At 44.3% G+C, this 15,906-nt stretch overlaps 1 protein-coding gene across 1 annotated transcript; it reads left to right on the top strand.

Annotated features, from left to right (window-relative positions):
- The first annotated feature begins 3,530 nt into the window (after nucleotides 1–3,530).
- On the top strand, nucleotides 3,531–15,906 carry STOML3 (stomatin like 3). The gene is made up of 7 exons (XM_032402494.1): nucleotides 3,531–3,558; nucleotides 7,439–7,542; nucleotides 7,624–7,696; nucleotides 10,618–10,700; nucleotides 12,138–12,341; nucleotides 14,030–14,164; nucleotides 15,682–15,906. The coding sequence occupies exons 1-7, from the start codon at nucleotides 3,531–3,533 to the stop codon at nucleotides 15,904–15,906; spliced, it is 852 nt and encodes a 283-aa protein (XP_032258385.1).

Consider the following 15,906-nt stretch of genomic DNA (forward strand, 5'->3'; position numbering starts at 1 on the left):
ACTTTAGTGAAGACTATTGCAATAGAGGAGGGAGGCCAGAACGCAATCTGAATGAACAGTGCTGAAACAAAGGGGTAGAGGGTTTTTAAGGCTTGGAGTGAGTTCCTCGAAAAGTACTGGATGGCCTTAGGCAGTGGTCAGAGGCCATCTGTGTTTACTAATACCCTTCTCATATCTTTCTGACAGGTGGTAAATTTACAACTTGGAGCAAGGTGCCCTCTGAAGTCAGGCTCCCCCGTCCCACAAAAATGGGGAGTGCTACCTTCTTTGATGATTATATTTCAAAAGAATGGCTCCCAGGTCCTTGACAAAATGATCCTAACAAGAGGCTTTTAAAAAGGTTTACGTCTTGAAGGGGAAGAGAAAGAACTTACAATAAGTGTTCCAAAGAAAATACTCTAAAAAGGGAGAACAGGGTCTGAGAATCTGGAAGAATCTATTTAATGTTTAGTCAGTCTGAGGGAAATGTGAGGACTGTCTTGGCCAAAATACACCTCTAAGACAATCCTAGGCAGTGCGTTGGTTGGTTAGAGGGCCTCCTGATATGGCTAATATCCTTTACATATAATTGACTTAATCCCCAGAACTAGTTATTATTGTGTTAATAAAGGAGGAAACTAAGATGTAAGTAGGGTAAGTGACCGGTGGGATGTCATCTAGCTTTCAAGTGAAGGCAGCTCAGTTAGAATGTACGGTGAATGACTCAGGGCCACCACATCTCATCCAGGCTGGGCATTGTCTCTGTCTGTCCACAGGATGGCTTTGCTGAAGGTTTTCTATTTTCTCTGTCCTCTCTCTGAGAAAGCAGAGTAAACAGTGAGTTTTCCATCCTCAATACTAGCCTGACCTCATATCATCTGGTCTTTATTTGAATTATGTATTGAAGTATAAGATATGTACAAATAGGTGCACAAATCTTAAGTTCGTTTATCTTGAGAGAGAGAGAGACTGAATATACAAACAGACAATGGCTGGACCATATATAAAAACAGAACTCAATTGGGGAGTTTGGGCAGCCTGCCCCCCAGAACCCCTTTATCTATAATAACAGCCCAGGAAGACAGCCTACTATAAGTCAGTCTTACAAGAAGCCAGATTGTTATCTCTAGTGACAATTCAGGAAGCTAAACAACAACTTTTCTATCGGTCCCCAAGACCAGGACTTGATAAGTAACTGACAGCTTCTCTATTTTCTGTCCCTGCTTCCAACTTAGGACCAACTAAAGAAAGCCAAATATGCACCCCGAACCAATCACACAGGATGCCCCGCCTTCACTTAGCCCACTTACAACTTCCCCAATCAGGCACACCTGAAGCCTTCCCCTTGTCCCACCGTAAAGCTCTCCCACTCCTCCGCCTGCCTTTGAGTCTTTGCCAAAATACAAAGGACAGATGCTGACTCTTCCACCATATAGCAAATTCTGAATAAAGAGCATTTGCTTTTCTCATTTGGTCGGTCTTTATTTCCACAGCCTCGATACATGTATGTCTGTGTAATCACCACCCTGATCAAGATAAGGAAAATATACAGCACCCTAGAAGGCTTCCTCATCCCTTCCCCGATAATACCCAACCACCAACAACCCCACTAACAGCTACTACTCTGACTTCAGACATAATAGATTAGTTTTGCTTGTCCTTGAATGGAATGATACGAAATAAGTGAGATCATACAGTATGTATTCTTATACATGGAATCAAAAGTATACACTCTTGGGTCTGGCTTATTTTGCCTGATATTTTGTTTATGAGATTCATCCACATTTTGCATATGGCGGTAGCCTTGTCTTTTTTCTTTCTGGGTAGTCCTCCTTTGGATGAGTATACCACAACTTTATTTATTCACTTTACTGTTGATGGATTTGGGTGGCTCTTCATTTCTGGAATTTTATGAATAAAATTGCAAGGACCGTTCCTTTTTTGTTGTTGTTATGTTATGTTAATCACCATACCTTACATCATTAGTTTTTGATGTAGTGTTCCATGATTCATTGTTTGCATATAACACCAAGTGCTCCATGCAGAGCATGCCCTCTTTAATACCCATCACCAGGCTAACCCATCCCCCCACCCGTCCTCTCTAGAACCTTCAGTTTGTTTCTCAGAGTCCATAGTCTCTCATGGTTCGTCTCCCCCTCCGATTCCCCCCCCCTTCATTTTTCCCTTCCTACTATCTTCTTCTTCTTCTTCTTTTTTTTAACATATAATGTATTATTTGTTTCAGAGGTACAAGTCTGTGATTCATCAGTCTTACACAATTCACAGCGCTCACTATAGCACATACCCTCCCCAATGTCCATCACCCAGCCACCCCATCCCTCCCACCCCCCAACACTCCAGCAACCCTCAGTTTGTTTCCTGAGTTTAAGAATTCTGCAAGGACCATTCTTGAATGGGTTTTCACTGTAATCACCACTCATTTCTCTCAGGTATTACTTCGAAGCGGAATACTGAGTCATGGAGTAAAGATGTGTTTAGCTTTAGTAGATACTTTCAAATAGTTTCTCAAGATGATTGTATCAGTTTGCATACATGAGGGCTCAGGTTGCTCCACAACCTTGCTAAAATGGGATATTGTCCGGTCTTTAATGTTTGCCGTTCTGGAAGCTGTGTATTATGATCTCATTGTAGTTACATACGTCTTTCTGTTTGGGGGTTTTGAAACAATGTCATAATACCTCAACAGCGATTTCTGCTTAGAGAAGAAACAGCTCTTTTACAGTGACACAGATCTGGGGGCAAGGATTAGATGTAGTATTGATCTCATATTTAAATACTGTTGACCAAGCCTTAATAAGAAATACGCAACCAAGTCACCTAGCTTGTTTTATTTACTAAAATTCATTTCTACCACTAGTGCCATATATGTGGGGCTAGTGATTTGGAATAATCTCCCCTACTTCCTGGCCTTGCGCAGGTTACCAGTCTTGCATTAAGTGTTTACCCCTAGTCCTAGAGGGCATTTAAGGTTCGTCCGGTGCTATGGGCTGTAGCTAAGTGCCGGGAACAAAGCCCCAGAGGCAAGCCTGTACAAGTGAAGCTGGTCTTGCCTCGCTGCATAAGTCATTAAAGGCAGACACGAATGTCTGTCAGTTTGTGGAACTTGTGGGTCCCCCTTACTCAAAGAGAGATTAAGATGCTGATGACAACACGAACCAGATTTTCTGGCTGCAGAATGAAGGGCTGGCCTTGGTTATCCCTCAAGTCCCCTTGAAGCCCCAGGGTCAGCAGCGCGGGGCCCCGGGTTCTGTGCATTACGGCTCTGCCCTTCTCTTTCCAGACTGAGGGCAATGTGTCGACTAAACATTCTGCTGTTCTTTGTCCCAGCCGCATGCAGAAGGGAATCCCCACTTATTTCCTAGAAGGCAGCGCAGCAGGGACCGGACCTTATTATTACACCTGCCCCTACTGCCTCTCTCCTGCTAGACGTGAACCCTAGTTGGGAAGTTCCCCATCCTTATTCTCCTTTGAGTCCTCAGCTCTAGCCTAGTGCCTGGTGTAGAACTGGCAAAATACTGTCAAATGGATGAATGAGAAATCGGGGGCAATTTGTTGGGGGTGGCAAAATCCAGTTCTCTGCTGCGAAGTAAGCAGACGATGATGGCCATACGGTATTATGACAGCAACTCAGAAAATACACATCCATGGATTTGGAGAAAGCCGGAGATGGTTAGGTGTGCTAAGGGCTTGCGGGGTTAATGCAGAGGTTGCGTGGGGCCCTTTCCCTCCGCCATCCCCTTAGCCTCCAAGGAAGGCTCTGGAAGCACCCTTGTGGGTGAAGGCAATACGGGAGGTTTCTGAAGAGCCTTTGTAACACAATCCCTGCATATCTTTTCAGTCAGAATTGGGATCCTCGGGTCCACTTCCCCGCAAGGCTTCCTGCGCTCACCGTGAGGGGAGGCTGAAAGATTCCCTCCGCTCGAAGCCTGTGCCTCTGGCCCTGCAGGCAAGCTGACCACTGTGCTCACGGCCCCATTTTAACCACAGCTAATGACACCCCCAGGCTCCAGAATCCTCAGTTCTCCTGGCGGCAGTGGCCCGGGCGGTTCTAAAGCTCAAGTGTAAATCTTGGAAGAGGACTCATGCCCTCATCTCTTGTCTCAGCATGGTTAGTACCTAAGAGAGCCTCACCCACAGGTCGTCATGCAATGCAAGGACTGGATGGGGCTCCGGAGGAACGCCTACGGGCCAGGACTCAGGTTCTGCCACAAACACTTGCTTATGCAGCTGGGTGTTCAGGCTGCAGCTACTCCGGAAATGTCTAGAGCTTGCTCGGGGCATAAAGTGTAACTGGGGTCTTGGTGGAGTCCCAGCTGTTTGTGGGGGTTGCCCTGCCAAAGTCACAGCCCTGGGACACCCCCAAGGCTCCTGAATACCAATGACTGCAGTGTCAGCAGCGGGGAAATACACCCCGGGCGGCCGGAACCGCGCTGCCTTCTCACCTCATTCACCGAGATTCCAGGAAATGACAGCTGGTCCCGGAGAGGCGTGTACAAGCACCGTTATGTCAGCCTTGTTGGCAGGGGCAGAAGTACAAGGGACCTTCATGTCCAGTGGCTACGTAAACAGACCCAGGTGCAGGGTGGAGCCGTGTGCGACAGTGAAGAAGAAGGAGGTAGAGCTGCATGTACTGACATGGAAATAGCTCTCAGATATATTCAGTTTTTTAAAAAATAGAAGTGTTGGGGCACCTGGGTGGCTCAGTCGGTTAAGCGGCTGCCTTTGGTTCAGGTCATGATCCCGGTGTCCCGGGATGGAGCCCCGTGTCCTGTCGGGCTCCCTGCTCGGCGGGGAGTCTGCTTCTCCCTCTGCCACTCCCGCTGCACTCTCTCTCTCTCTCTCTCAAATAAATAAAATAAAACAGTAGAAGTGTTAGAATGGTGCCATAGCTCACCAAATCTACAAATCTAAGCCAAGTGTTTTCTAAGGATAGACATATGTATATAAATACATAGGAATGGCTCTATCATGAAATACACCAAATCAGTAACTATGGGACCTCTCTAGATAAAAGTGGACTAAGGAGAGGATGATCAGGGGGACTTCAGTTTTATCTGTATTGCTTTGATTTTTTTTTTTAATTTTACAATGAGAATGTTTATATACAGGCCATGTCATTACAGTAATTAAAAAAAAAGCACTAATAGGGGCGCCTGGGTGGCTCAGTCAGTTGGGCGGCTGCCTTCGGCTCAGGTCATGATCCCAGGGTTCTGGGATCGAGCCCCATGTCAGGCTCCCTGCTCAGCAGAGAGCCTGCTTCTCCCTTTCCCTCTGCCTGCCGCTCTGCCTACTTGAGCTCTCTATCTCTCTGTCAAATAAATAAATTTTAAAAAAAAAGCACTAATAAATAAAATGCAACAAAGATTCTATTAGAATGCACAAAATGTCTTTTTTTTAAAAGATTTTATTTATTTATTTGAGAGAGTGAGAATGAGAGAGAGAGCATGAGATGGGGGAGGGTCAGAGGGAGAAGCAGACTCCCCACTGAGCAGGGAGCCCGATGCGGGACTTGATCCAGGGACTCCAGGATCATGACCTGAGCCGAAGGCAGTCGCTTAACCAACTGAGCCACCCAGGCGCCCTGCACAAAATGTCTTTTTATCCTGCATAATGATAGTCCAATCCACCTCACCAGGGTCCAAGGCTTTGGAAGGTGGTATTTTAAAAATATAAACTTTGGGTATGGAGGCAAGTCCTTATTGCTATCGGGTGTATCTTTATGTGTATTTAGAGCCCATTAAAGGACATTTGCACAAAACGTTTTTAATACTAAATATGTAACTAAGAGGTAGATACTTCCCATCTATGGGACTGCACTAATTGAGAAAGTACCTGGTGGGTACCAGCACCAGGCATGGGGAAGTAGGCAGCGTCACAGTGAGCTATTGACGAGAGTGCGGATTGGTACAAACTCGTTGAGGGCACCTAATCATCTAACGAAATTGTAAATACTAATCTCTTTGACCTAACGCTTTCCCTGCCTGGCATTTACCCTACATGAGTGTACAAAAACACATATTAAAAAGCACTCATCACAGCACTGTTTTAAGAGCAAAATCCTAGAACCCTCCTGAATGTTCATAAACTTATGGCGTGGGCACTGATGAGTCAGGGGCAGTAAAATGGATAAGTGAGGATGGATGTGAGGTGGTACCAGTTCGACCTGGTGACTTCTGCAGTTGGACAGGGGAGGGGCAGTGATAACCCTGCGTCTCTAACGTGGACAGTAACGTGGATGGTTAGGCATTAATTAAGCTAGGGATAGCATAAGGTGTTTGTGGAGTTATCTGGGTGAAGATATCTCATACATATAGTTAATTCGGGTGCCTGTGTGGAGAATATGAATCTGTTGGAGGAAGTGTGGGGTGAGGATGGGGGCGGTTGTCAAGAAGAGAACAAGAAGGAATGAGGATTTAAAAGAAGTTGAATGGTGAATAAAAGAATAAAGTAAGAATAAAAGGGTCAGCCAGACTTGTGTGTTCTACAAACTGGAGTTCTAAGACTTGAGAAATTGTGTAATTGAAGTGATTAAGGCTACAAAGTTTTAGGTGACTGAAGTATGATTTGAACTTAACACTGCAGGGCAATATTCTTTAAGCCAAAATGCCGTTGTTATCATAATATGTTATGGAAGCAAAAAGACTTCCGATGTAATGAGCCAATGTAACAAAATTCCTTGAAAAGTCAGAATTGTCAAATATCAGTGTCTGACAAGTCCCTGTAATATCTGTAAAATGGGAATGAAGTAGTAATATGCATTTACTAATGTAGATATTAATGTATGGACCAAGTGCCATATAAAAAAAAATCTCATTTAGTCATTGTCAAATCCTTCAAGGTGGTTGACTTCTATCCCCATACTATAGATGGAGAAGTGGAGGCTCAGAAGGATTGAGTGGCTTACCCAAAGCCACAATACTGGTAGGTAAGAGAGCTCTCATAGAAATTCATACCTACAGGCTCTTCAAAATGTTTTTCTTGCCATCTTTCTGCCTTTGGGGATAATAGTACCTACCTCTCTACCTCAGAGATTGTCTTCAATTTCAACCTGGAGAATCCTGGGCACCCAGGAATTTGTCTTTTAAAATGGTACCCTAATGATTCTGATGGCAGTAGTCCATGAATTATACACTGGGTAACAGTGTTTTATGTGTTTTGAGGATAATAAACCATGTCATTCTTACTAAATATAATGGTACTTGTTATTGATTCTGAGATTTTTCTTGGAAGGGACAGGTCAATTTCAATCTAAAACCCTGAATGAACAGTGTGTGTGTATGTGTGTGTTTACTGCATTTACGGGTGTGCATGGGTTTCGATCTCCTCCTCAGTGCCATCAGGCGTGGCCTGCGCATTGGGTAATAGCCTTACTCATGCAGCTGAATGGCTTTTCTAAGAACCATGTAAGTTACAGGCTTGCTTCCTCCTCATTTCTTAGGCATCAGCAGTAAACGGCTCGGTGTATGTGGCTGGATCCTCTTTTCCCTTTCTTTGTTGCTGATGATCATTACCTTCCCCATCTCCATATGGATGTGCTTGAAGGTAACACCCTGGGAAATAAATTGGGCTCTCTCTGTGAGCTGATGAACCATTAGGACTAAATGCTCTCCCTTAATCTCTTAGATCATTAAGGAGTATGAACGTGCTGTTGTATTCCGACTGGGACGCATCCAAGCTGACAAAGCCAGAGGGCCAGGTAGGACACTGTGGCTGTTCCTGACAAGGATCATGGGCACCTAATACTTAACTGTTGTCACTGAGAAAAATCACAGGAAGCTGGAGCCCTTGCCTGTCTGTACAATGGAAAGAAAGATGTTGTTCCTGTTAGGCAAGTGAACAGGAGTCACCGCTAGACCTCTAGTTTGAGAGGCTGGAAATCCAGCCCTGTTTCCTAGCATTCCCTCTGAGAGAGTCAGTGAATGGGAGCAAAGCGCGGCTCTGTTACATTGGCCGGACGTCCCTTATTATCAAGTCCACTAGAAGAATGACTGAAGAATGAAGGGAGGGAGTAAATGGCCAAGGTAGATGATTGAGTTACTCTGAGAGAGTATTCCGGGAGCTGGTTTTTGATTCTCACCCTCTGAAAAGAGCTAATGGAAAAGTAAAAGGTAGTTTCTTCTCCTGGCAAGTAGACTAATGGAAATAGAGAGCTAGAAGCTATCGCACAACTCCTTTGGTCAAATGTAGTGTTTCTTTCCATCCTTTTTCTACCTTAGAATGAAGACTGTTCCAAATTCTTCATGTTATAAGAGGATGGGATTTTGGGGGGTGGGGAGCGGACATGGGAAGGTGTTAGGCACTAAAACTCTGGAAGTTAGGTATTGATTTAATTCTCATAACTTCTCTTGGTGTATATGTAGTCGAACAATATGAAATTGCTAATATTTGTTTTTGATTCACAAGCATGACAATTTCATATGATAAATTCTAATATTTTGGAAGGAGAGGCCATCACAAACAGCATCTTACAAGATACATGAGAAAGAATGGTTATTTGCAATAGTTCTTTAATAACATTTGTTTTTTGCCCTCTATTATGATGTATTTGAGTAAACACATTCTCTTCCCAACTGGACTATAAGTTCTCTGCAGGGCAAGGATTTTCTTAGTCACCTTGGTACTGCATGGGTTCTACACTTGACCATGCACTGTGGTAGGCACTCAGATCTCTGTTGCATTAAAAAAAAATATGAGAAATTTCAAAAGCAGAAGCTTGTTAAAGAGGCTCGGTCGTTTCAAGTAGTATAATCCTACTTGTCTAATTTCATAAAGGACCTGAGGGGAAAGAGGGCAAGAATGACTTATTATGGATATTCTTTTTTTTTTTAAAGATTTTATTTATTTATTTGACAGAGAGAGACACAGCGAGAGAGGGAACACCAGCAGGGGTAGTGGGAGAGGGAGAAGCAGGCTTCCCGCCGAGCAGGAAGCCCGATGCGGGGCTCGATCCCAGGACCCTGGGACCATGACCTGAGCCGAAGGCAGACGCTTAACGACTGAGCCACCCAGGCGCCCCTATTATGGATATTCTTATGAGTTCGTCCAAATAGAAGCGTTAGACTCATCCAACTGAGGTATAACAGACCAAGGTTGACCCCTTCCAGGTCATGTTGCATCTGGTGGGGCCAAGCTTCTAAGTTAGAGTAAAACTGGATTTGAGAGAAGTAGACTAGCCATAACTTGGAGGGCTTTAGAGAAAAGTGGATCTCTTTTAAATGAATTTTCCCAGAAGATTTCACCACTAAATGTCCCAGGATAACTACTCTCGTCATACATGTCTCTGGGGCTAATGAGTTACCTCAGAGAGCCGTAAGAGCTAGAGAGAAACAAGCCAAATTGCTAATGGAAAACCTCTCCACTTTTGTAAATTGTAAATTATTCTTTAATAATGAAAGTATTAATAATAAGTGGTGCCACTTCTTGAGCAAGTAATACATATCTGGCACTGTGTTTAGTACTTTATTTCATTATCATGTTGAATCATGCTTAATCTTCACTACCGTCTTCTAGAGATTAACTAACTGAAGCTCAGGAAAATGATGAGAGTGTTCCCAGGTCACAAGCTAGTAAGGGCGAGGGCTAGGACTTAACCCTCTAGTTTTAGGGGCCACGACCTCAACCAGTGACCTGACACCAAATAAGGAAGTAAATTAAGCAGCAATCCTCACTACACCAAATAAGGAAGTAAATTAAGCAGCAATCCTCACTACAAGTCTCAGGAGAGTTGAGAGACCAAAAGAAAGAAAGCACCTTAGCAGTGTTTTCCTTTGATGTTACCAGCCCTTTGCAAGGTATGCAACTTACAAACCTGTTTCTTCTTTGAAAACGAAAACACCAGCACAAAATCTTTCTGGTGAATGGAAATGGATTGGTGTCCGCATCTTGCTGACATGCTTTGTGGTTCTAACCTTGGTGACTCTCGCTGTAGAGAACATTCACCACGCTTATGTCAGGGATTCATGCATGGGATCTTCAACTGAATTTTCTTATCCCCCTCCTTCCCCCACCCAGCCCCAAACCCAAATACTTCACAATTCAAAAAGAAGTAAGAGTGTTTATAATTGGAGAATGCCATTATACTTGAACTAGAACACAGCTCTGGAGAAACAGAAAATTCTGAAATACATTGGTTTTAGGGACTCTGAAATCTTGAGAAGATTTTACTTCCACTATTTTTTCAGTGCTATTGAAGATGAATGAGAATGTTGACAGTCATTGATATTTAAGGTAAAAAATCTATTACTTAAATCTTTTGTATGAATATCTTTAATAAGGACACCAATTTCCAAAATATCCTTTTAAATTAATGTCAAATTCAACACTTGGATAGAAGTAGGTTGAGTGTTTTAAAAATAAAATCTAAAAATTAAATGTCAAGGATCTTTAGCTCTTTACCACAAGATTTTAATTTCTAGGGAACCACTTTTCTTTAGTCACTGACTAGTAGGAGGAACTAATTTTCCCCAAAGTTAGAGGTGTGCATATTGAAGATCCTCTGAGAAGCATTTGTAGTCCCTTGAAAATAATGTATCATATAGTTAGGAGACAATTTGTTGCGGTTAGTTTCAATAGGGTAAAAGTTTCAATAGGGTAAAATTCATATTTTCTCTCTCATAGGTTTGATCCTGGTCCTGCCCTGCATAGATGTATTTGTCAAGGTTGATCTCCGAACTGTTACTTGCAACATTCCTCCACAAGAGGTAATGCCGGTTAAAGATATGTCATTAGAAATAAAACCTGTTATCTTCCCTGTTCCACGGACAGTTGATGTTTTACATTGTGTTGTCAAATTATAAGGGACCTGCTTGAGGAGCCCTGGGTAGGTCCTAAAACCACTGGGTTTTGCTTTTCCCATTCAGAATAAAGCCAAGGGCAAGGGCTGGCTTGCTGTGAGACTTGGAATGACTCAGAGGGGAAAGTCCCTGAGAAGATAGAGAAAAGATGCAGTTGGCAGAGAAGCTGGGATGGAGAGCAGTAGCCAAGATGCTTGGGAGAGTCAGATAAGTCGTTGTATAAAGGAGCTGAATTTAATTTGGTGGAGGGTAGGGTTTGGTTAGGATATTATCCTTGCTGTCACCTTTCCAGAAGATTTTTTAGTAAAATCTCTATCATTCACTTTTTTGTGTGTGATTGAATGCAACACAGTGGGTGGGTGTAAGGAAAGAGCACAGAACCACCTGCATTTGGATTTCAAATAATTCTTTTCAGTTCTTAAAGTATTGTAAATAAATATCCAAGGCCAATAACAGGACAATAGAGAAGAGAAACAGAGTTACGAAGAACCAAAACAATTCAGGAAGAGGAAAGAAAATGTGAGTAGGGCCTACAATGTGGGAGGGCAGAGGTGATGAGAGGATTATGAGTTGATGTTAATTTTCTTCTCTCTGGTCCAGGAAACTCAGTCATGACCCAACAATCACATCGCCATGTCACTGGTGGGAATTACAGAGTCCTTACTTTAGGAGTCAGCCTGTGTCATAAGAGAGTTAGAGATGCTTAGTGACCTATCATGGGCCTTTTCTGGCCTCATAGTCCACCGTTCTAGATGGGAGAAGGGAGCTCTAGATTCTGCTCCTACGGTCCTGCCAGAGAGCTCTCACTGGCTGCAAAGCACCTCGTCTCATTATTCAGAATGATTAATGCAAAACCTCGATGAAAGCAAATAGATTTCTCTTTATGTGAATACAGAGCCCGGTCTCTGGTGACATCTATGTTTTCTAAGAAGCACTGCTGTTCATCAAATCTGATAAAAACTGAAAACCAAAAAGATTTCGGGTATCAGGGAAACAAGTGTTCTATCTCTGTGTAGAAGGTAGAATTCCACAAAGTTTCTACTTGCCACGTTTTAAAATAGAAGTGTTTATGCTCCCCATGGTATATCAAGAGCCTCTGCCTGTGGGGTGTAAGACTTCCCCAAGATGAAGATGCAGGGCTGGGTACAGACTACCCATGGATAAGGATTTTGTCACCACCTAGGATGACATTATACTCGAGCCAGGGCAGAGTTTGGGTGATGCTGGCATGAGCTGTCATGAATGCTCTCCTCCTGGGGAGAGGACTCTTAGGCTGGCTGACACTTTGTCAGTCACTGTGACAGTCGTAATAAACATGCAATTTTCCCTGTCCTTGCTCTCCAGATCCTCACCAGAGACTCCGTGACTACTCAAGTGGACGGAGTTGTCTATTACAGAATCTATAGTGCTGTCTCAGCGGTGGCTAATGTCAACGATGTCCACCAAGCCACATTTCTGCTGGCTCAGACTACTCTGAGAAACGTCTTAGGGATGCAGACCCTGTCCCAAATTTTAGCTGGCCGGGAAGAGATCGCCCATAGCATCCAGGTAAAGATGCTGAGAACGAATAGCCTGTGTCTTTAGTTCATTTATTTTAATTATCAGTGATGATCAAATATCAGTAGTTCAAAGAATCCCTCTCCCGTGCGTGCACGCGCACTCTCACAGTCACACACACAGAGCTGCTATAAACACTTGGCTTCAGTTTGTGGTTTTATTCCTTTACAATTACAAGGTGTAGATTTAAATATCTGAGCAGGAGAAGGGGAGCTGTAGGAATTTTACACCTTACCCATTTTCTTTGGAATTCAACCTATGAGTTAGCATTGTACACATTAGCCTTTTCTGAAGAGGTTAGCGTCATTTTTAATTCAGGTTACTCGAGAAGAAAGGTCACCCTTTCTCAGACAGCCGTGTATTTCTGCATTTCAATGGAATATTAGAACAGGATTCAACCAAGACATCGCAGGCCTGCCATCCCTGGAAAATCTGACATGGTTCCACCGATATCAGTAATTATCGTGATAGTAATCATAATAAATGAATAAAATCTTTAAAAAAGTAATCATAATTATAATATTGATGAGGATGTTGCAGGTATCCATCTCAACTCTTGCACACCCCAGTTTATAGATGATTACATTTCTGTGTGGTCCTAAATCAAGAATGTTTTGATTCTGAGCCTCCCTGCTGTACATTAGGAGGGAATTTCAGCTTTGGTCCTTGGCATCTCTTCCAGTGCTTAATGTGGCACAAAGACCCCAAGGCTTTCTGAGATAGTGTCGGTGCTATGTAACTCTCTATATCATTTGTAAGAGCCCCATGAGTTTGACAGCTCAGATGTTTCCCCTGCCACAGTCCGGTCACCAGCTTCTTGGGTGGTCTTACCGTCTCCCACAGTTCTCTAGAAATCGTGGAAAGGCAAGCAATCGCTTGCCATTTGGCAGTGGAGATCTCTGCCCCTGGCCTCGGAGGGAACTAGCCGTCTGATCTCACTCTTTCACAAGGCATTCTTTTTCACCCCTCCCTCTGCAGGATAACCAACAGGACATCCTCGGTGGTCTTCGGTTTTACCAAAGGACAAGCATATCTTTGATTTTAGGCTATGGTGCTCTCAAAAAAATATGCCTGGCTACCTGTTTAAAACTGGCCACAGGACAGAGGTTCACTAGGGCAAGGCACAGAGTATCTCAACAAGTACCCAATGATATTTATTGAGTTATTGTGAGGCATTGGTAGATCTCTTACATGTATTATCTCCAAATCTCATGAAAATCCTGAAAGGAAACCTTTATAGGTGAGAAAACGAAGAATCAGAGAGGTTAAGGAACTGGCCCAGTGATTCACGGCTGCAAATGGCAGAGCCAGGACAAAATCCAGGAGTATCTGAGAAGCCCATGCATTGCTGCCAGCTTAATGTCAATGACAAGAAAATGTGGGGTATTTGCTCAACTCTAGAGGGATGGCATATACTTCATTAGGAATAGTTTGGGGGTGAATCCTCATACCTCCTAAAAGATCTGTCAGGTTCTCCTTCTGAATCCTTCCCGGGATTCCCTTCAATTCCTGGGAGTGATCAGTAAGAACTCCCTTTCCTTTCCCCAGTTGTCTCACTCCAAATGCTGTGAATACAAAAGGAGAAGAAGAAGAGGAATTTATCTTGCAGATATGAAGCACATCAGAACCTCACATCCCCTGTCTTCTGACCAATGCCCTTTCTTTTGATCTGGAAACAGACCTTACTCGATGATGCTACCGAGCTGTGGGGGATCCGGGTGGCCCGGGTGGAAATCAAAGATGTCCGCATCCCGGTGCAGCTGCAGCGGTCCATGGCGGCGGAGGCTGAGGCCACCCGGGAAGCCAGGGCCAGGGTAAGAGCTACTCCGTCTACACTGGAAGGCAAGATGCCTAGCTCTGGAGCAGATAAAAATAGACCTTGAGTGGAAGATCAGGCCTTCTCAATGGTTTTGATAAGAAAAGGGTTTCTTTTTCACAGTTTTTCCTGAGAATTTCCTCCTGAATTAAAAGGTAACGGGCAGCTTAATGTACTTTGAGGAAGTAGGGCAACAGGTCTTGGGACAGGGGCTGCTCAGCAACACGCCCAGTGACTTAGCAAGGTGGGTCCCAGGTCTGGCTGCATTTCAGTCCCCTCGAGATAACTCAACATAGCAAATACTAATTCTCAGGCCTCACCTCACACTCGGTGAAGCTGAGTCTCTTGTGGCTCAGGAATCTACGTTTGTATAAAGCTAGTAATTCTGCTTTTTTTTTTTTTATTTAATTATCGGAGTATAACTGACAGACAAGGCTAGATTAGTTTCAGGTGTACAACATATTGACCCGACAATCCTGTACATCACTCAGTGCTGGTTGCTCAGTACTCATCACAGTGGGTGTAGTCACCCTCTGAAAGCTGGGATTCGGCGGTAGCCAACCCGGTGCCCGTCTTTTGAACATTACTGTTGCGTGTGGTAAGCGTGCTGGATTCACAGTCCAGGTTAGAATGACAAACTGTAAACATACCCTGGCCTCGAATGTTCTTGAGTCTGTTGGACCTATAGCCTTCTGCGGGACCTATAGCCAGGTCTGCGGGGATGGGCTTCCTGGAGTATCAGAAAGCAACGAAGATGAGAAGCCTTTTGCGTACCCTCCTCAGAATCTTCCTCAAGAACCGATGAGTCTTCCTCTGCCCTCCTCCCTTCCCCATCTCTGGTTTATCTGAGAAGCTCCAGCAGCTTCTCGGCAGTGGACTTGGAGGGCGCTTTGGCACAGAGCGCGTGAGTGGCCGCGGCTGGGGCAACCGAGGTGCAAATCCGTCTTGGGCAGGAGAGAACTAGAAGGGGAGCCAGCACTTAAGAGAGCCTTCCAGTGGGTGTTCTCAGACCCGCACTTGCTGCTCCTGGTAATCAGGAGCAGAGAGAACTTGAAACAGTCCTTACGTTGTAAGGATGAGGCTAAACTGGCAACGGAATAAAAGGAAAAAACATCTCCTAGGATAAGTAAGGACAACAGAGGGAAGCCAGGCGGAGGCCTTGAATTTCAAACTTCTCTGGAGGCTAACGCAGGGGATGGGGGGGCTCCGGGGTGATCAGCCTGCATCACTCAGGCGCGGACCGCCCAGGATTTGTTGGGGTTAAAGACGGTGCTTTTATTTTGTTTGCAAAGGAAATCTATGGACTCATAATTTGTAAAAATATCTCCCCGCTTCCTGCAACCTCCTCAAATTCCCCTAATCACATTAGGATGTGAAACTCTCACCCTCGCCAGAGCAGTAACTCCATGAAACCCACAGGCAGGCAGGCATCGATCGGGACGCAGCCAGAAAAAGAGATCCTTAGTCACCGTTGTAAGCCTTTCTTTCTGAGCTCTTTTATTTCTGCCATTTCAGGTCCTTGCAGCGGAAGGAGAAATGAATGCTTCCAAATCTCTGAAGTCAGCCTCCATGGTGCTGACCGAGTCCCCCATAGCCCTGCAGCTGCGTTACCTGCAAACCCTAACCACCGTGGCCACGGAGAAGAATTCCACCATCGTGTTCCCTCTGCCCATGAGTATCCTGGAGGGCATTGGTGGTGTCAGCTACAATAACCACCAGAAGGCTCCGAACAGAGCCTGA

The sequence above is a fragment of the Phoca vitulina genome, unplaced genomic scaffold (genome assembly GCF_004348235.1).
Source record: "Phoca vitulina isolate PV1807 unplaced genomic scaffold, GSC_HSeal_1.0 scaffold5, whole genome shotgun sequence".
NCBI classification, from domain to species: domain Eukaryota; kingdom Metazoa; phylum Chordata; class Mammalia; order Carnivora; family Phocidae; genus Phoca; species Phoca vitulina.

Excerpts from the sequence above, each read along its gene's own strand:
- STOML3 (XM_032402494.1), top strand. The coding sequence starts at position 3,531 with ATGAGAAATCGGGGGCAATTTGTTGGGG. Across the intron at positions 12,342-14,029 it reads AGATCGCCCATAGCATCCAG|ACCTTACTCGATGATGCTAC; the intron begins GTAAAGATGCTG and ends ATCTGGAAACAG. Across the intron at positions 14,165-15,681 it reads CCCGGGAAGCCAGGGCCAGG|GTCCTTGCAGCGGAAGGAGA; the intron begins GTAAGAGCTACT and ends CTGCCATTTCAG.